This window comes from Tupaia chinensis, unplaced genomic scaffold (assembly GCF_000334495.1).
Source record: "Tupaia chinensis unplaced genomic scaffold, TupChi_1.0 Scaffold143836_2, whole genome shotgun sequence".
In the NCBI taxonomy this organism is placed as follows: Eukaryota; Metazoa; Chordata; class Mammalia; order Scandentia; family Tupaiidae; genus Tupaia; species Tupaia belangeri.
This window is the reverse complement of record NW_006203687.1, coordinates 973,759-994,609: the sequence shown is the minus strand read 5'-3', so window position 1 is coordinate 994,609 and position 20,851 is coordinate 973,759. Positions and strand designations below refer to the sequence as shown.

Sequence of the window (20,851 nt, the reverse complement as noted above, 5' to 3'; positions counted from 1 at the left end):
AAAAAAAAAAAAAAAAAAAAAAAAAAAAAAAAAAAACCATAAGTGCTGATGGGCTGTGGTGAAAGGGGAACTCTCTTACACCGCTGTTGGGAATGTAAATGGTCCAGCCACTGTGGAGAACAATATGAAGATTCCTCCAAAAATCTACAAATAGAACTACCATGTGATCCAGCAATCCTACTCCTTGGTACCTACCCAAAGAACAGAAGAACACTTAATCAGCAAAGTGCTTGTACATCAATGTTTATTGCAGCACTATTCACAATCGCTAAGTCATGGAAACAACCCAAATGCCCATGAACAGATGAATGGATAGAAAAACTGTGGCACATATACTCAGTGAAATACTATTCAACCATAAAAAAAATAAAATTAAAAAATAAAATTAAAAAAACCCTGACTTTTGACAGGAAGTGGATGAATATGGAAGAGTTACTGCTGAGTGAAGCAAACCAGGCTATGAAGGAGAGACATTATATGTCCCCACTCAATATATACCAAGTGTCCGCACTGTATGACCGAAATTAATTGGCTAAAGGATATAGAAACACAGTATATAGATGCAAATACCAGATATAGTGTGTGTGAAAGAGGATCTGAGGAAGGACACTTAGAAGAAAAACAGGGAGGCAAAGCATTAACAACACAAAGAAATGTGGTATTATCTGTTGACGATATTTTGTAGTTTTATCAACTGTACTAAAGAGAAATGTTCACCTGTTGAAATACCCATTTTGTAAGATAAATAAAAATATGATTGAATGTATAAAAGAAAATGAAATTAAAAAATGAAGAAAAAAGTATATATATATATAATCCTAAACTAGCAGAGACCACTAAGAGTGTGGCACTGCCTTTAAAAACTACACCTTTTCTCCTTTGTTGGCCGCTAGCCCAATTTTGTACCTCACTCTCATGCTTCTTTCTTCTAGTCTAACCCAGACTCCTTTTCTTCTATTCCTATACTTTTCTTTACTCATTCACATAGTGCTTATTTATTAACTGCCGGCCATATGCCAGGACCATGCTATAAGCTAGGAACTTCAAACTGGAAAGGTAATCTGAAAGTGGGAAAAATAAAAGGAAATTATTTAGCATATAGCAAGACATTGAATTGACTTCACACAAGTTCTACTGATGATACTTCTGAACTGCTTTGCAAGGTTCACCTCCCCTGTTTCTGTCAGCAATGATATATGGTAAATCTGAAGCACATCTATGGAAACAAATTATCATGGCTTATTTAAATCTACATTCTTTTTGGCACCATTGAGGTGAGTTAGGGAGCCTGGATGAAGATTCTCAGTGATCACCACCTCCACATATTCGCACTCTTGGGTCATCCCTTCTCCTCCACCATGAGCTAAACCTAGTAACTTGCTTCCAATAAATAGACTGCTACATAAGGGATCAGATGTCACTTCTAAGATTTGTTAACGAAAAGACTGGCTTCTATAGTCCAGGAATGATGAGGAGAGGGGAAGGGATGGGAGACGTAGATTAATGGAAACAAAATAACAGATAAATAAAGGGAATAAATTTTAGCATTACAAAATATAGTGGGATGAATATATTAATACCAAGTAACAATTTATTGCATAGCTCAGATTATCAAAAAAAAAAGAGGATTTGGGAGGCCAGCAGATGGCGTAATAATTATATCACTGGACTCCCAGATGGCTGACCACAGTTTGAGTCCCAGACCCAGTGGTTTGAAAATCACACCGAGCACATGTATGTGTGTGCTCAAGATCCTGGGAGAAGAATGGAGAAGAAGAGATTGTGGTATGGTCATCCCCCTAGGGAGGGGTCATTTCTCACTTTCTCTCTCACCATCTTTGTCTCTCTCTTTCTCTGGTGAACATATGTACACTAAAGCAAAAACCTCTTTAAAAAAAAAGGTGGAGGATTTTGAATGTTCCCAATAGAAAGTAATGTCAAATGACTGATACGATGGATATACTGATTGGTCTGACTTGACCACATTATGTTCTTGCACTGAAAAATCACATTAAACCCCACCAACATGTATAATTATTATATGTCAAGAAAATAAAATAGAAAAAGATTGTGACTTTTGTACTGGGTCTTCTCCTGCATTCTCTTCCTTGTGTCCATTTAGGGAAGCCACTTGTCATGTCATAAGCTGCCCTGTAGAGAGGCCCAGGTGGTAAAGAACTGAAAGATGTTTCTGGCCACCAGCCAGCAGGGAAGCAAATCCTACAATAACCATGTGAATGAACCTGGAAGCAAATCTTCCCCAGTCAATCCTTAGATGAGCCCAAGCCACAACTGCAACCTCATGAGAGATCCTGAGTTGGCGAAAGCCAGGAAAGCTGCACCCAAAGTCCTGGCCCATAGACTGTGAGACAAATATTTGTTGTTTTAAGTTATTAAGTTTTTTTTTTTTTTTTTTGGAGAGATTTTCACTGTAGGGCGCGTGCGCTCGCCAGACAGACAGAGAGAGACAGAGAGACAGAAAGCGAGAAATCACCCCCCAGGGGGAATGGTCACGCCACAATCCCTTCTCCTCCATTTTCCTCTCAGGATCTTGGGCACGCACGCACACGCGCCCGGCGTGAGTTTTAAGCCACCGGGTCCGGGACACGAACCACAGTCGGCTACGTGGGAGTCCAGCGACATAGCCATTACGCTAACTGCTGGTTCCCTTAAGCTATTAAGTTTTGGGGTGATTTGTTTTACAACATAAAACTAATAATGATAAGACTAAAAACTAAACATGAATAAAGTAAGTTCATTTCTACTCTTTCTAGCTGGTCTAAATTCATCTTATATATGTGCATAATCATGTTATCATATTGTGTCTTCATTACATGTAATACCCTCTAAAAACACCTGTACATGCATGTACACAAGCCAACAAATGTCTTCAATTTAAAGGCTATTTATGGTATCCAAAATGATATAAGGGAAATATTATCTAATCTTAAAAAGCTATCCATAAAGGTATAGTAGCATTTTTTCTTCCTAATTATTCCATGTGGTGAAAATAAACATAGAGATTCTCATTCTCATTTAATAAGGCAAAACGAAATGGCCGACTACCTTCAGAAGTTTTGACTTCGCAGCAGCAAGCACGGCCAGTGCAGCCTTCACGTCAGGGCTCTTCAGCTGATCCAAAAGGTAGTTAAACTTGGACAGTCTTTTTTTCCAGTGTTCCAGCTCTGCTCGGGGCCCCAGGTCATCTGCCTCCTTCCGCAACTGATTGTTCTCAGCAAGGACCTAAAAATGCACAGGAAAACTTGAACCACTGACTAGGGCTGGAGATCCAAAAGTTACAGGCAAATGATAAATAAAAAATGAAAGAAATTAGACTACCTGAATTAGGATTTATTTATTCCTTTACATGCTTCCACTGACAGTCTTTCACTAACTTAATATGTATCTATTCTTAAAATTTCAGCAAAAACTTAGCTAATTCATTTTAACTCAAAACTACTCACATAGTGAGCTTTAATGAGCTTTTAGTCACCCTGACCTCAGGGACTTTTTCTGACTATTTCTCACTTTTGAACCTTAGAGCAATATCACCTTGAAAAACTCCATATCCTTGGGCTGGTTTAATTGTACTTGCCTTCTTTTTTAATTGATTTTGTACATTCAATCACTATACATCACTACAACTTGTAAAGTAAATTTACCGAACATGAATACACCTACTACTTTTCTGGAATTTTCTTTTCCTTTTTTTGGCTAGAAGTTGTGTGTCCTTACCAGAGAGAGAACAGAAAGAAGCATCCACCCCCCCATCCCCCCCACATAAGGAAGAGTCATACCGCGATCCCTTCTCCATCCCCTCCTTTCATGATTTTGGCTAAACGAGCACACAGGCCCAGTATGTTTCTCAAGCCACTGGGTCCGGGACTTAAAACATGCAGTCAGTCATGCAGGATCTGTCGGTATTAAACCCCAGGCCACAGAAATAGCCTGAAAGCAATTATTTAAGGTTATGTCTCAGACTCCCTCTTAGAGGACATGCCACATCGGAAAATTTTTCATGCTTCTATAGGGGTTCTCTCCAAGGTCAATGAGACCACAAGAAAAGAATTGATGAAACATAGCCTCTGGTTATATAAAGTCATTTCCTTTCATCTCTGAGAATTCTTATTGTCTTCTTAATGAACAGCTATAAACAAAAATCACATTGATCCTGTCACTGTTTTAAGGAGTTATGGTAAAATATTTAGGCAAATGGAATGTCATAATATACCTTCTTCCACTGGCTAGTTTAGTAATGTAGCGTCTGAAACTGATGTTTGATTTCAAAAAATTACCTGTTCTGCCTGTTTGATCCATACTTTCATACAACTCTCTATTTTTTCCAAAGTCTCAGGGTTATTAGCCAGAGTCAAGTAGTCTACAGGTTCCTTCAGGGTTTTCAGTTCAAATACATCACATTTTTGAAGGTTCACCTAATTAAAATAAAAATTAGATAATAAGATAATGCCTTTGTAAAATGCACACACTGTTGGTTCCGTTTTTTCACTTCACTGCTCTCTGACAGACGTTGGAGAAAGCCTGTCTCGGCAGCACCTACCTCCAACTCCACTCCACTCCACACTCTTTGGTTCCCACTGCTCCAGCCTAGAGGGACCTTCCGGCCTCCTCCATGGTCTTGCACACTTCAGGATTAAAACCCACAGCCCATCAGCCTCTCTCACTCAGCGAGAAAGTTTCCTCCTATATGGAAACCTATCTCACTTTTTTAATACCTTTCTACAATATAAAGTGGAACCACTTGGAAAATAAGAGCAAAGAAATGTTCTTTCTTTCAATAGAATGCCAATGATTTCACTTGGTTCAGCCTGCATTCTGGTCTGGCCTACATCACAGTTCATCGCAAATACGACTTGGAGGTCAGCTGGAGTCATCCTGTGTCTGTCTGGATAAAATTTGCTTATCCTTTGTAAAAGGGTAACCCCTTCCCAATACCCCAGCAGAACTCCTATTCCCAGCAGAGGAAGGTAGGGTGTTCCACGGTCATCGTTACCATAGATTCCATTTCTCTACCTCCATACCTGCCAGATCTGGGGTCTGTCACCTTACATTGCCCCTTATCCCCTCTTCCCTCTGTCTACCCTCATCCCTCTGCTCCTCCACACCTCTATCTCCCTCTCCCCCCACACTTACATGTGAGTGTGCATCCACCATCACTTGCAGGAATTATGGTGATAGTGCAAATGGTATGGAAGCTAAATTTCACATTCTTAAAGGCCCTTTTGGTTACTGGCTGGACCACAAACCCAACCCACTCTCTCCAAACATTAATTCCTCTTTCCTACTGTCCCTTCAGATTTCTTCCAACTCCTACCCACCATCCATCACAGACACACATGTGCACACACATATGCATGCACAGGCACATGCACACGTGTGTATGCAGACACACACACACACACACACACACCCCCTTATCCCCTCTTCCCTCTGTCTACCCTCATCCCTCTGCTCCTCCACACCTCTATCTCCCTCTCCCCCCACACTTACATGTGAGTGTGCATCCACCATCACTTGCAGGAATTATGGTGATAGTGCAAATGGTATGGAAGCTAAATTTCACATTCTTAAAGGCCCTTTTGGTTACTGGCTGGACCACAAACCCAACCCACTCTCTCCAAACATTAATTCCTCTTTCCTACTGTCCCTTCAGATTTCTTCCAACTCCTACCCACCATCCATCACAGACACACATGTGCACACACATATGCATGCACAGGCACATGCACACGTGTGTATGCAGACACACACACACACACACACACATCATGCTCCAGTTTCAAATTCCTTTCATTCTACAATGCACAGCCATACCTCATGCATTGCATACACTTGTCTTTGCAGCCACACGTCTGAGTGACTGAGTAAAACCATCCTGTCAACAAGCTTAAGGAACCCTAAATGTTTCATCATTACAAAGTGTGGAAATTTAAATCCACCATGTCTTGAGGGAACAATAAAATTGCCTGCAAATTTTTTTGAAGATTTGCAACCTAGTGAGATTAAGACCATCTAAGAAAAGTATCGCACACATATATTGTATTTCTGAGCTATTGTGTTTCTGTATTTCTGAGCTATCTGATATTTTTTAAAGGAACAGTGCATTTGTTCTTACTCTTTCCTTCAGACTTTCCTGTGCACCTGACAGGATGTTCACAAAGCCTTCCAGGTTGCTCAAGAACTCTTGCTGAAGGCTGGGTGCTTCCTGGAGACCTGCAAGCTCACCCCAGCCATGGCTGTTTGCCCTGAGAGCTGGGATGAAGATATCCGACAGCAGACGCTTCATGCTATTCAGTAAGCCTCCATCAGCCGTGTCTAGCATGTTGAAGCTCACTTCCTGGCAAATAAATGATGATGACATCCTTTATTGTGAAACTTAACCTTAATCACAGTATAACTACTAAGTTCTTTCTAAATCTAATTTTGAATGTGAGAATTACCAAATACCCAGTAAGTTATTATTTTGACATCCTGGTTAAGAAATAAGCTTTATACTATTCTAAATTGTAGTCATCAAAATAGAGGACTTAATTTTTAGCAGTTGTTTATCAGTTGGTTTGCTCTAAGAAGATCATGCACCCATTGGGGGTACAGGTAGAGATCTATGTGTGTACTTTACACACACAACAAAAAATAAAATTATACATCCATTTATATATATATAAATCTTATTTGTGGCTGGCCTTATATCCTGGCAGTTAAAGGAGCCAGATCTCACATGGCCAACAGAGGTTCCAATATAGCCCTGGCAGCTTGAAAACCATACTGGACACATGTGTGCATGCCCCAAATCCTAACAGTATGGAGAAATGCAGGAGAAGGGACTGCAGCATGACCACGCCCTTCTCCTTCTCTCTGTTGCTCTCTGGTGACCATGCATATTCTCTGGCAATTTTTTTTTAAAGAAATCTAATTTTGAATGTGAGAAATGTGTCATTGGGTATTAAGTCATTGGAAAAGTCATGGTGTGTTTTTCTATGCAAAAATGCATCATGACTTTTACAACGACCCAAAAAATCATGTATAAGGAATTATTTTTAAAAAGAAAAGACCTCACTGTTATACATACAAGTAATGTTATATAAATTTTTTAAGACAAATTAAATATTAAGTCCTCTTCCTCAGAAGATTCGAAAGAACTATTCTCTTAATTGCTTTGCTTTAAATACTTTAAAAAAAAAACTCTTTGAAAATAGTTTTAGATATTCTAACAAACACCATGGTTGTCTTTCCAGAGAAATATTTTTGTCCGATTTACATGATTTTTGAGAATTCGGAGTAGACAGCTGTGCCTGCCCCTTACCCGATGGATGTTCTCAACGGTTATGGCTCTGGCGGGGTCAGTCCTGATGAAGAACACACAGGCTCCTGTCAGAGCCACATCTTTTCCTTCGGTCACAAACACCTTGGGTTTTTTCATCTTTCCAGAAACAAGACTTATCCCTCCTGGAGAATCAAATTGTCCTATAAATGCAAAAGAACTTTCATTTCACAGATGCTATTATTTACAGCCAACATGGTTGCCCCTTAGAAAGTTTCCTTGTTCAAATATTGCCATTGTTGACTTGTCCTTGAGCCCTAGGTGGATCCACCACTCATAGAATCTCTAGAATGAGCCCTAAAGGAACCTAAAATGGTCTGCTTGATTCTATACCACAGATCCATTGCAAAACTTTTGTTCCAGAGTCCAGGAGAAAGGGTGAGGGAAGAGAAAGCATATATTGGCATGTGCTGTCTTCCAGGACCCCTACTAGATATGTTCTTGTCTGTTTTTGGAATGAAACTGATAGAGGCTGCATATTGTAAGATGAATTTGGGAGGGCTCCTTGTATATGATATTTTGGTATAATTATAAATCTGTTTATGGCCCTAGTTTGACCTTAAATAATTGTTCTACTTAAAAGTAGAACAAGATATACCAGTTGAATACATAGAAAGATTTGCAAATTTCTGTTAAGTAGAAAATGCTAAACCAGCCATTCAGGATTACTCATTTCAATCAAAAGCAATAAAACATAAACATAATAGGATTCTTAAATTAAAAATTCATGTAATATTTCATGCATGCTTTGTAAACCATGTACCTCACAAAGATGTACAATTAAATGTAAGTAAGAAATTATACATTTTTCAAATTAAAAGAATGAAAACAAAGTATTTTGTTATACTTATTGGCAATAATTCTTGTTGGAAGATATAATGCCTATATAGATGAGAAATTGATGACCATTAGAAGTTCTAGAACATAATTACACAGATGAGCTAGAATATAAGAAAAGGGAGTCTCAAAACATAATCTACTTTATTATGCCCAAACTGCCAGCACAGCTGGAGAAGGAAAAGAAAACATCTCAAATAATGTTATAACAACCAGGATAAACACCTACCATCATCTGTCCTCAATCCTTTGGGTAAAACAGAACCACTCCCAGAGGTGACAACCACCATGCTGTGTTCGCATGCCCCCATCCCAAGGAGAAAGAGTTCTGGTCGGTTCTCACAGTGGCTCTCCTCTTCATGCTATACCCTTAGATAAATGTAATGACAATATCTTGGGTATGTCACATCCAGTTTGGATACCTGTTTCTGCTGCCTCCACGTCCTGATAGTAAAACATGAGATGGCGGAGACCTCCAACAGCAAAAAGTTGATCAATTCTTTCAATCTAGGAAAAAGAAAAGGCAGGCACAGGAATGACTTTTGTTCAGAATGAATGCCTTGCCATAGTTAATATTCAATTTTAAGAAGTCAATTAATTGTAGAACTATCTGCTACGTGTGCACATTTGAAAATGGACTGTCCCTTCATTTTTACTAATTTCCTAAAGTGCTGAACTGTTGAAAGTAGATATAAATATAGATGAGTGTTTCATTCTCAGTAAATTGTAGATCAGAAAGAGAGAATGCTAAGGTTTGTATGCGTTCTCCCAGAAATGCATGCATTGGAATTTGACAAACCATTATAATGGTGTGAGAGGACAGAGACTTACTCCAACCAAAGTGCTGAAAGGTGGATCCCTAGGGAAGTGACTGGGAATGAATGAGGTCATCATGGTGGGGACCCCCCCCCATGATTGAGTTCTGGTAGCTTTATAAAAGCAAGTCCAGCCATGGTCGTGCCAGCAGCAGTGTACTTCTCTGCAGTGCTGGAGCTACTGAAGATCAGGGTTCAGATCCCAGGTTGAACTAAACCACACAGGGCACGCACGTACCCATGGTCCTGACTGGCTGGAAGGCTGGGGGTGGGGGCATCATGCCACTTATTGGTAGGTACCTTACCATTAAAGGTACCTGTCTATCTGTCTCCTCCTTTCTTAAGAAATAAAAATATAAGGCAAGCCTAGTGGAGTAACAAAGAAGCTGGCTCTCACATAATCAATCACTGTTAGAATTCTGATCCTGGCAGCTAGCAAAACATACTGTACATCCATGGGCATATGTACGTCCATGCCCAAAATTCCAACAGGAGGGAGAAATGGAAGAGAAGGGATTTCAGCAAGACCATATCCCTCTGGGGATGCTTTCTCCTTCTTTCTCTCTCTGTCTCTGGTGAGTGTATGTGCCCTCCCGTAATTTTTTTTTTAATTAAAATAGAATTGTTGTACAATCTAGAAATTCCCTGGGGATGCTTTCTCCTTCTTTCTCTCTCTGTCTCTGGTGAGTGTATGTGCCCTCCCGTAATTTTTTTTAATTAAAATAGAATTGTTGTTCAATCCAGAAATTCCATTTCTGGGACTATATCCCAAAAAATTAAAAGCAGGATTTCAATGACATTGAATCAAAGACATTTGAGTAGCTAGAGTACTCAAAGTCATAGAGAGAGAAAATAGAATGTGGGTTGTGAGGAGCAGGAAGGGAGGGAGAATGGAGAATTGCTTAATAGAGAGTTTCTGTTTTGAAGGATGAGAATGGTTCTGAAGATTGGTTGCCCAGCAGTCTGAATGTCCTTAGCATTACTAAACACTTGAAATAGTTAAGATGGTAAATGTTACGGTATATGTATTTTACTAAAATTTAAGATAATGTTTAAAAAGAAAAAATCTAGCCTAAATGTTTAAGTGTGAAAATAAGGACCCTTCAATTTCCACCATGCTATAGATAAAATGCTGAATCATGGTACATTAAAAAAAAAAAAAAAAAAGTCCTGTTGTTTGTTTTTGGTTTTGTTTTGTTTCTGCTACACTTCCTTGACAGAGGATGCTCAGTGGATGAGTAGGAAGGATTCATTGAGAAGAACTCTTGGCCAAGAATGCAGTGTTTTTCTTTTTTTTTTTTTCCTGAAAGTTTTTTTTTGCTATAGGGTATGTGCACTCACCAGAAAGACAGAGAGAGACAGAGACAGAAAGTGAGAAATCACTCCCCCAGGTGAATGGTCGTGCTGTAATCCCTTCTTCTCCATTCTCCTCTTAGGATCTTGGGTACGCATGCACATGCTCATGGTGTGAGTTTAAGCCACTGGGTCCGGGACTTAAACCGCGGTGACCTGAACACAACAGCAATTCAACCTGGGACTCCTACAGCTCTGGGCTATTGCTCATTTACTACACATGCATTATCCCAAACCAGCTGTCTGAACTAGGAATCAGGATGGAACAAAGCAGCCTCATACCAGGTTCCAAACTGGCTTGAGCCCAGCTTCATTGGACATAGAGAGATGCAGACATTGCTATCAGAAACATGGAACTCAAATGACAAGTCTACCTGAATCTTCTCTATTCAGCATGGAGAGAGCTAGAGCTTAGGTGCTAAACTCATTGTGCCCCCAGCAGTACAGAATCAGAACCCTGTCCATGTTAAAACAGGCACTTCCTCTAAGACACAGCACAGGACCTTGCCATGGAACAGTGTCAACAGATTGGGCCATCCGTAATCAATTCAATAAGAGTTCCAGTGCATCATACCTGGTTCCCTTCAAGGATGGCATCCTCCACATCAGTTTTGCTCAAGTCCAAGCAGGAAGCTATGATTGCAAATAAGTAGTCATGTCTCCCATCCAAATGTGCTCGCTTGGCCTCCTTCTCTTCCTTCAGTCTTTGCTAAAAGAAAAGAATTTAAATGTTTTCTGGCAACTGATGCTCTCAAATGGATTCATTTTGTAATAATTTCATGCTATTGTTATTTTCTTCAAGACTTAGGTATTCAGAAAACAGGCAGTTTAATGGTATCAATTTTTATAGACTTCTATTTTTAGAAATAATGTGATTTCTCTTATGGAAATAAGGCATGCTTATTGTTTTTAAATTGCATAATAAGCTAAAAGAGGAGATAAAAATCTTCTACCATCCAGAAATTATTACTGTTATTTTGATTTAAATCTTTACAGACTTAAATCTATGCATATATAAGCATTCAACAGACACACACACAAAAGAGATCCTCATTTTTGTAAACATTTTCCTCAGCCATTAAGGTAATATCCTTCTACACTATCTACTATCTTTATTGTTTGTCTACAGATTTTATTTGGTCTTAAAATTAACCATTGCTTACTTTTTAACTATTGATTGTTAATCACAATAATAAGGCATGTTCTATGTAATGTGGGCAGACTGAAGTGTATCTTTCTGAACACTCTATGTTCATGCAAATGTATGCATACACACATATCTACATTTATATCATACTATAAAATATTTCCATGTATGTTTCCTTAGCCATGCATTACAGACTTCTTTCTAGTTCAATACAGACCATTCCAACCTTTTAATGGCTGCACAATAATCAATATGGATGTACATACTTTACTCCACTGTTGGCTATTGGTGGTCATTCAGCTTCCAGTTCATTTCTTGAAATAAGTACATTATTTTCAATGCCACCTAATAACTCCTACTCCTCTGAAGTTTTCTTTAATTGAATTATTAAACCCCTGTATGTGCAAATACTACCCAATGACCTATAAAAAAATAAATAAATAAATAATAAAATAAAAAAGTTCATGGCTTGCCTGGAAAGACATGAGCAGAAAATGTAAATATGACAGAATATCATTGACAGTTGCTTCAGAGGCATCAGATTTATGGGTCTCCAAATGCAGGGGACATTTATAGGTCTTCAAAAAAGGAACAAAAAGGAAGATCTCTTCTCCCACTCTGGTCTGGGCTTGAGAAGGGTGGAGTCAGGGGACAGGAAAGCTTTCAGGAAGTGACAGTTCAAATCTAGAATCAAAGGAAGTTTGGCCATACTCCTTGAAAAAGAGGCATTTCTTTCTGCACATGCAAAGGCCAAGAGAGATAAGAAAACATTTCTGGAAACCACAAGGTAGCCTGGATAACTGAACTAAAAAGGACTAGGAAAATAAAGAAATTAAAAAAAAAAAAAGTCAGGTCATAAAATACTGCGTGGACCATATTAGAAAAGTTAAACATTATCTGAACTTTATGAAGAATCACTGACGAGTTTCAAATCAGGAGAGACAGATGTTTACGTGTCTTTGCAGCATCAGAAAATTCATCATTCCAACAGCTATATAGAAAGTGGGCTGGAGCAGTGTGAGCCAATAGGCAGCCAGGTGGAGGATGGTGGCATTCCCAGAGATGGGGACACATCAGGTGGAGCAGGTTGTAGCAACACCATCACGAGCTGAACACTAGGATGTGTTGGAGTTAGATGTGAGTGAATAAGCAGGTGGTCATGGCAGAAAGACCATTGGAAATGTGGATCTAGAGTTGTTCTAGTCCATTATGTTGCTAATAATAGAAAATATGTGAGGTCAGCCAGTGGCATGGCATTTAAGGCACTGGACTAAACCACAGTCAACACTGGTTCAAGTCCCAGACCTGGCAGCTTGAAAATCACTCTGGGCATGTGTGTCTGTACATGTCCATAGTCCCAGGAAGAGAATAGAGGAGAAAGGACTGCAGCATGGCCAGCCCCACTAGGAATGATTTTTTACTTTCTGTTTCACCTTCTCTCTGTCTCCCTCTCTGGTGAGCACACATGCTCTATGGCAAAAACCTTGAAAAATAATAATAGAAAGTACTCGAGTTTGGGTAATTTATAAGACTAGAGGGTGATTTAGCTCATGGTTTAGAGGTCCAAAGGTCAGGGGCTTCATCTAGTGAGAGTCTCCTTGCTGGTAGATCACATGGCAAGACAGACAGAGGAGTGCATACAGCTGTGTCCATGTGTCTCTCTCTTATTCCCTCTCCTTATAAACTTACCAAGCTTCAGTCATGGGGATTCCATTCTGATTGCCTTCATCCTAATTGCATCATAAAATTCCCGCCTTTCAACACCACAAATAAATTTTTTATCCTCTTAATCTCATCACAGCCAAATCTCACTACATGAGCTTCTGGGGGGCATATTCAAACCATAGCAGGAGTTCAAGGGGAAATTGTACTGCAGGTAGAGATACATGTGCAGGTTCACAAACCAGCCCAATTGACCTTAGGGCCCAATCATTTACTGTTAGGGGCAGTACCATATAGGGTGTTTAGCAGCATCTTGGTCTCTACCATTTAGATGCCAGTGACACCTTACTACCAAGTTGCAAAAATTAAAAATGTCTTCAGGCATTGCCAAACATTCCTTATGAGACGAAATCACAACCTCCATTCCACCAAGAACCAACGATACAGTACAGACATAAACAAAGACACAGACAGAAACAAAAATGAGATGACTAAGATCATCAATATAAAAACTATAACATATATTGTATATCTCAGGGTTATGCAGTATGGAATCTGCAAAATTATGTCAGAACCCCTTTCATCCCACAGGTCTTACAAGCATACTAATCATTCAACAAATATTTGTCAAATGAATGTATAAATCAAACTATAAACTGTGAGTTTGGACATAGTTTTCTAACAAAAATACGGGGAGTGAAAAGTAAGAAAATGAAGAACCTTAGTGAAGACCAGTATGCCAAGAGCAAGGAAGGAAAGAAGACAGAATGAGTAAGCAGAATGACAGAAGAAAGTCAGGAGACAACAGCATCAATAAATCGTGAAGAGTGGCTAATGGTGCTAATGTTACAGAGGATTAGTTGGGTTGAGTTCATTGGGATAACTTTTAGACAATCCCACAGTCTATTGTGATGTGGCCATACCACTAATCCATCAAGTTAGACTGTATTTTCCTTCCCCTTGAATTTGATTGGCCTTCTAAGTGATTTTGACCAAAAGAGCCTAGGAGGAAGTGAAGCAGTATAACTTCTTAGGCAGGTCCGTAAGAGATCTTCAGCTTCTGCCTTTGCAGGACAGACTATTTCTTGGAACTCAGCCACCATAATGCGAGGAGCCCAAGCCACATGGAAAGGCCATGTGGAGAAAAAAACAAAACATTCTGGTCAACAGTCACAATTGACCTCTTAGCTGATTCACCACCACCTTTTAACCACTGAGTAAGCTATCTTGGATGTTCTGACCTAGTTGAGCCTACAAATGACTGCAACCTAACCAATGCCACATGCAGAAGAACCACCCAGCTGAGCCCAGTCACCGATAGAATCAAGAGAGATCATAGATAATTATTACTGCTTTAGGCTGTTATATTTTGGAGGGTTTTTATTTGTTTTTCTTAAATAATACAAGTGTGTGCATGAGCAAGAGGGAACGAAAGAAAGTAATGAGAGAGAGAGAAGCACCCACAACAAGGCCTCATTCTGACGTAGTCTCCTTTTCTTACCCTTCCAATTCCTCAGGATCCTGGGTACCCATGTGCATATCCACTGTGTTTTTAAGCCAGTCTGGGAATCTGTATGCACAGCTGGTCATATGACTTTCAGTCTGTCTGTGCACTGGTATTACCATAGCAATACAACAACTGAGGCCCTTAAGTTGTGATGTAGTTTGCTAATAATCTTGTTAGAATAATTTTATATATTGAAGAGAAAACAAATGGATGTCGAGTTAAGTAAAGGATGATTGGGAAAAGAGAAATACAAATATACTAACATGAACTCATTCCAGAAACTTGACTTAAAAAGGAAAAGGTCATAGCACTAGTAGATGGAGGAGAATTTAAACTAAAAAATATTTTTTAATTTGCTATAGGACACAAATACTCACTGAAGAGAGACAGAGAGAGAAAAGGAAGATGAGAAGGCACCCTCCAGGGGAGAACACTCTGCAATTACTTCTCTTCCACTCTCCTCTCAGGACATTGGGCATGAATGTACATGTGCTCAGCATGTTTATCAAGTCACCTGCTCTGGGACTTGAACCACTCAGTAGGCCTATGTGGGATCCAGCTGCCTTAACCACCACACCACCTGGCTGACTCAAGAAAGAATTTTTTTAAGATACTGAAGACATGCAAAAGTAAGGAGGGGGAAATTGGGGATTTCAGAGTCACTGAAAGGTCCTTGAATGATTTGTGTGATTTGCGAATATTTGTCAGATCCTAAAGGATTTGCATATATTTGTCAGATCCTAGAGGGAGGCAATTTGGTTGGGTAAGGGCAGGAAGTAGGCTTAAGAAATAAACAGCCTACTATTTTGTCATTTCTCTAAAAAGGAACTAACACAGGTCCTGACATAAAGTAACATTCTGTAAATGTCAAATAGATGTAAATTCAAATGTCTTTTCAAATGTCACTAAAACCAAGAAGGTGCCCTGTTGTTTTGAACCGTTCTCTATCTTCTTAACAGGAAGAATACAAGATTATTTTCAAAATGATCTCTCTAGGTTTCTATTAAATGTTCTTAACAGCTTGAGAACATGGGGGTTAATCAGAGGAGTCAAGGACCCAGCAATAAAACAAAGAGATAGCAAATGCTCAATCACCACAAAGAAATGAAAGAAGAATAAAGCCAGAAGATTGGAGATGGAAAACAGCTGAAAGTTCACAGAAGTATGGCAACACATTACTCTATGGATTCTATGTGTTAGGATTCCACATGGGGGCCAGCTGGTAGTGCAGTTAATGCAATGGAACCCACATGGGAAGGTTCTGGGTTCATATCTCAGGACTTCCCTAAGTTTAGCCATGATCCCAGCCAGCTGAGACTAGGGATAGACCACAGAACAGTAAATTGAAAGAAAGGGGAAAAAAAAAAAGATTCCAGAGGGGGAACAAACATTGTAATGAAGGGGGAGGGGGGAGAGATACCAGTCCCTAAAAGAGAATACTAATTATTTTTACTTAAATATTGTGGAGGAAAAAAATGTCCAAGAAGTTTCATGTATACGAAGCAATTTATCAACATGTTTTCAAACATTTCAGTAAATATTTTCAAAGCAGTATTTAAAAGCATGGTAAGCGTTAAATATGTCCTTACTTAAACTGATTATTCTTTCTCCTCCTAAACAGAAGTAATATGAAGTAAGCCAAAGCCTTACAGATGAAAGACCACAATGTTTATCAGTCTCAACTTTCATTGTCTTACAAAGGTTTCCTGGTTATATACCTTTTTCTTTCTTTTTTTTTTTATTAACACAAAAAGTTGATTGTGCCAGACAAATATTTAGTGATCAGATCAGGGCATTGTCCATCTGTCACCTAACCCCGAAGCTTTCCGGCTGCTAGGGAACTGCAGCAACCAGTAATCATGTGACTGCTGCCTGGTGGTAGCTTGCCCCACTGGCCTTAGAAAAGGCTGGGACCTAAGCCCTTCGCTCTCCAAGGCACAGTAGGTGCAGGGGAGTTTAAAACCGTCCCTGCTCACCCCACATATCCCTGAAGTTGGATAATTTAGTGTGAAATAAACACAGTAGACAGATTAATAGGAGAAAAGGCATACAAATTTATTACACCCATAGACACAGGAGCCTCACAAAATATAAGACACAAACGAGGGCCAGATGGTTAGAGTTAAATAGCATTTGGAGCCACAGAATGAAATAGGAGCTTGAAGGTTCCTGGAGGGTGGTGAGGACAAGGTATGGGAGGGTAAGAGAGGGAACTGCTCTGTGAACACAGGTTGTTGTGTTATCAGATGGAGTTTCTCAGGTAGCTGCCTTCAGAACACTGGGTGAAAAATGACTGGGCGTGTTCTAGGCATGGAGACATTTAGTGTTCCCTATTTGACACAAGTTAATCTCAGGTCAATGTAGATTCCAGGGAGAGGGTTCACAACAACCACATTCCTTGTGGAGAAAATTTTCCTAGACAGACAAGGGAACTTCAGAGACAGCCCCTTCCTGCGCTTTGGGAGAGGCAGAGGGATGAGAGGCAGAGGGAAGTTATAGGTAGTCAGAAAAATATGAGCAGGGAATCCCATGACACCGCAAAAAGGGATCTAACTCATCAATCATTGTCAGGGGTGGCAGCCAGGTCCCTGGCACCAAAGGAGGAAAGGTTACCTAACTTCTTTTGTCTGAACTGCCGTGAGAGGACCTGGAATATGTAACTTTCTTGCCCTCCGGCAGCAGCACATGTGCGCACAGGGCTCTCCCAGATGCCTGACCGATATGTCACCTTCCACTGGCAACATTAGACTGGTATGGGCAAAACTGTTGCTATGCACATGCTGCCACTACCAAAGTCCACACCCAGCATGCATGTAACTCTCCCCTACTGGGTGGCTGAGTTTCCTTTACTAGGCCAGAAGTACATGTGCACAACAAAATCCCACATAAACAAACAGCAGAGCTGGCTACAATGACAGGCCTCCCCTCCTGAATATTCACGACAGGACCCCACAAGAAAAGTAACACCCAATGCCTTTTCCGGTACAGTTGTCACCCGGCAACCAGCCCACCCAGACCTCTCACAGGCTGTGGCTTTATTTGTGTCTCAGGACAGGTCTCTGACTGTAGGGATCTGGCCCCAAGAACTGAATATCCCATCACAATGCTCCTCAGCTTCACCCAATAACAGGACAGAAGAATGTCTGAGACACCTTAGTTCTGAGGATGCTTCTTTAGTTCAAAGTACTCAGTTTGTCAAGCACCATACTTTGGGGTATTGTTTTTTGAGTCTCAACAGAAATTAAGAGGACTAGAGGTAAAATATGTAATGATTTTTTAAAGAATTCTGATGAATCCATTTCGCACTGCATGAACAAGTACTAACTGGTAAGAATGGAGGTATAGCCAGAAAACTATTCGATGACCAGGGAAACCTAGACTAACATTAACACATTTCTGCGTTGTGCGACAAAATGTGTTACTACTGCCTGGAAATGAGACAGCAGCTAAAGTGCCACCTCACTAGATGAAGTAGCTACTTCCCAGATGGAACAAATTCCCTCGGGCAAAGGAATATAGCTCTGCCACTAATTGCACGACCTTGAATCTATCATTAAACCTCTCCGGTTACAGATTCTTCAACTCTAGGATCAAAGTGTTGGATGAGGTGACAGCTAAGTCCCCTACCTTCTCTTTCATGTGGGTTAGTTCTCGCTGATTCCAAAGTTAACACAACCACAGGCCAGAGACTTTAAGATACAAGTCTCAACAACAACCCCAATGCTATACCTTCCAAAAAGCTGTCAATTTTTCTCAAACCAAACCCATTCTCCAAATGTTTTCTAAATACTAACCTTTGCCTTCAACTCTGCAGAACCAAAGTCCAAGTCTGCATGTTTATATACATGAACTGTGTATGAACTACACACCTGACCCGTCTTTCTTTATGGCTCTGGGTGGATCATCCCAATTACACGGAGGAATCTTACACAAAAAATAAAAATCCCAACTTGAAAGATATTTGTAAAGATTAAGTTGCCTGCAGCCTGGAGATGACACCAAATCAGCCAGCACTTGAGTTACAATGGTGTGACCAAGGATTTGACCATGGACATCAAAATTGAGGTGGAACAAACATTTTAGTAATTATTTAACTGTAAAAAATGTTTGCGCTTCCCCTACCCTTAGAAAGTTTCACTTTGTTGGCAGGCTTGTCTCTGACCTAGACACACTACAATGACCCCATTGACAATAAGAAGAAGTGGGTGGAGAATGAGACTGCTGAGTCTAAAAGGCCCTTGGAGGCTGAGTAAAGACACCCTTTTCACAAACCCTCCTGAGAGGAACATCGTGGCTGCTCAACCTGGCTGCATTGCTAGCTGTGGTTCTACTAGTCATCATTCGCTTACTAAGCTTTGGTTTAGTTGTCACAAAAGTCCCATGAAATAGACATTATTCTCTCAACAGCAGGAAATAGAGACTATGGACCATTAACATCTTTCCTAAGAACACACTGCTAAGCAGGGCTGGGATCGAGTCCTGAAGTCCACAGGGCCAGTCCAAGATACAGGGTGTCCAGGGTGATTAAGAAGTGTGTGCACATTCAAACTGATGCTCTATAACCATTTTTCTTTAAATTTCCACTCAAGTGTTACCTGGAACACTCTAGGGTATCAACAGAAAATCAAAATCTGTAAAACATCAAAAGAGGTCTATTCTTGGCCATTATGAGTGACTATAGTTTGGAAAAACACAAACTTCAGGAGCCTGGAGAAAGTGCTCTGAAATGGTTATTTTACAGCAGTTCTTTTATATTTTTCTGAGAACAGGAGGCAGAAAAAAAAACAGTAAATCAACACATGGAGTTTTTACATTGGTTTGGTCCAAAGAAGCAGAACATCTAGAAGCAGAGGCTTACAGGTCACAGGTGGGCTTAGAAATTCTTAGGTTAGTAATTGGTTAATACTCTAGGCTTTGTTTCAAAGAAACTCAGAGTCAACAGAAAAGAATGTCTAACTCTAATGCAGATTTTTAAAAAAAGAAAAAAGTCTTTCTAGTCATCAGCTGAAGCTATCCCCAGAGTTAGGCAAGGAGTAACCCACAAGCATTGGGCCAGAGAGCCCTATTTGGTAAGATTAATAGTTAATTGGTATGACTCTCCCATGGAATTTAAAATAAGAAAAGTGGTTAGAAGTTGATTCTCAAGGGAGAAACCCATGTAGCTTACATAGGTATATAAGGAGTTGCAGATGGAGACTGGAATAAACTAGCACCAATTTCCTGAGTTATAGCCATATTTTAGTGCCAGAATGGACTGGGGCCCAGGTGGCTTCAAGATGGCATGACCTGTTTCCAACACTCTTCCCACACTCCTGTGGCCCTCAGTATATGGCAACATCTGCATCCCATCCTCCACTTCTAAAACTATCTAGGAGGTGGTCTCCCTGGTTGGGCAGCCAGTGGCCTGAGTTCCAAGCTTCCCCTGACACACTGCTGCTTCCACCTGGACAATCCTCTATCTCTGTGATACTATATACACACCAGGTCCTCATACAGTGCCTTTGCCCAGGGCAGGGGGTGCAGAGGGTGAAGTAGAATGAGTTCTGCACCAAAACCACATTTCTTTGTTAAAAGTTTCTGACACCACGATCTGAATCTGGGAAAGAAAAAGAATTCTACTTTAATGAGATCTTGTTGCATATTTTTTCATGAATATGTTTGTACTTGTGTTGTTGGGGTGTTTTGCTCTTTCAAGGATGTATATACCTATGGTACTGTAACAAACTAGAGAATATAGGTCAAAATCTAATTTGTAGAGTCTATTAATTACTGTCAAAATTCCTTCTCTGAAGTCACCAAAGCAAATCCTTCTATAGTTGATTTCGCTTTGGCTACTAATATCATCTTGATCCAGAGATAGCTAATAATTTGATGCGGACATCATTGTATAAAGCCAAGGACCTCAGTTTGATCATCTTAGGCTAGGGAGCTTCACTTTATTTCATTTTCCTCAACTGTGGATAAACCAGGGCAAATCCATGAGCAAGAAGGGAAAAGTATTCAAAGCTGAAATGCCTTTTTTTTAAAACCTAGTAAAAAAAAAAAATATATATATATATATGTTAAATAAATAAATAAAAATTAAAAATATAATATATATAAATTAAATAAAGTTAAATAGAATAATTCTTTAAAAAAAAAAAAAGAAAAAGAAACAGCCGAATGGACCCGTATCATTTAGTTCATCTATT

General features: G+C 39.8%; 1 protein-coding gene across 1 annotated transcript in view; it reads right to left on the bottom strand.

Annotated features, from left to right (window-relative positions):
- DNAH5 (dynein axonemal heavy chain 5) overlaps positions 1 to 20,851 on the bottom strand; it is a 306,494-nt gene that overhangs the window by 236,657 nt on the left and 48,986 nt on the right. The window contains exons 6-11 of the mRNA XM_027767025.1: positions 10,919 to 11,048; positions 8,599 to 8,683; positions 7,322 to 7,482; positions 6,134 to 6,355; positions 4,296 to 4,433; positions 3,067 to 3,243 (exon numbers count right to left, since the gene is read on the bottom strand). Of these exons, the coding sequence (XP_027622826.1) occupies positions 3,067 to 3,243; positions 4,296 to 4,433; positions 6,134 to 6,355; positions 7,322 to 7,482; positions 8,599 to 8,683; positions 10,919 to 11,048 (913 nt within the window). The remainder of the gene's footprint in view (positions 1 to 3,066; positions 3,244 to 4,295; positions 4,434 to 6,133; positions 6,356 to 7,321; positions 7,483 to 8,598; positions 8,684 to 10,918; positions 11,049 to 20,851) is intronic.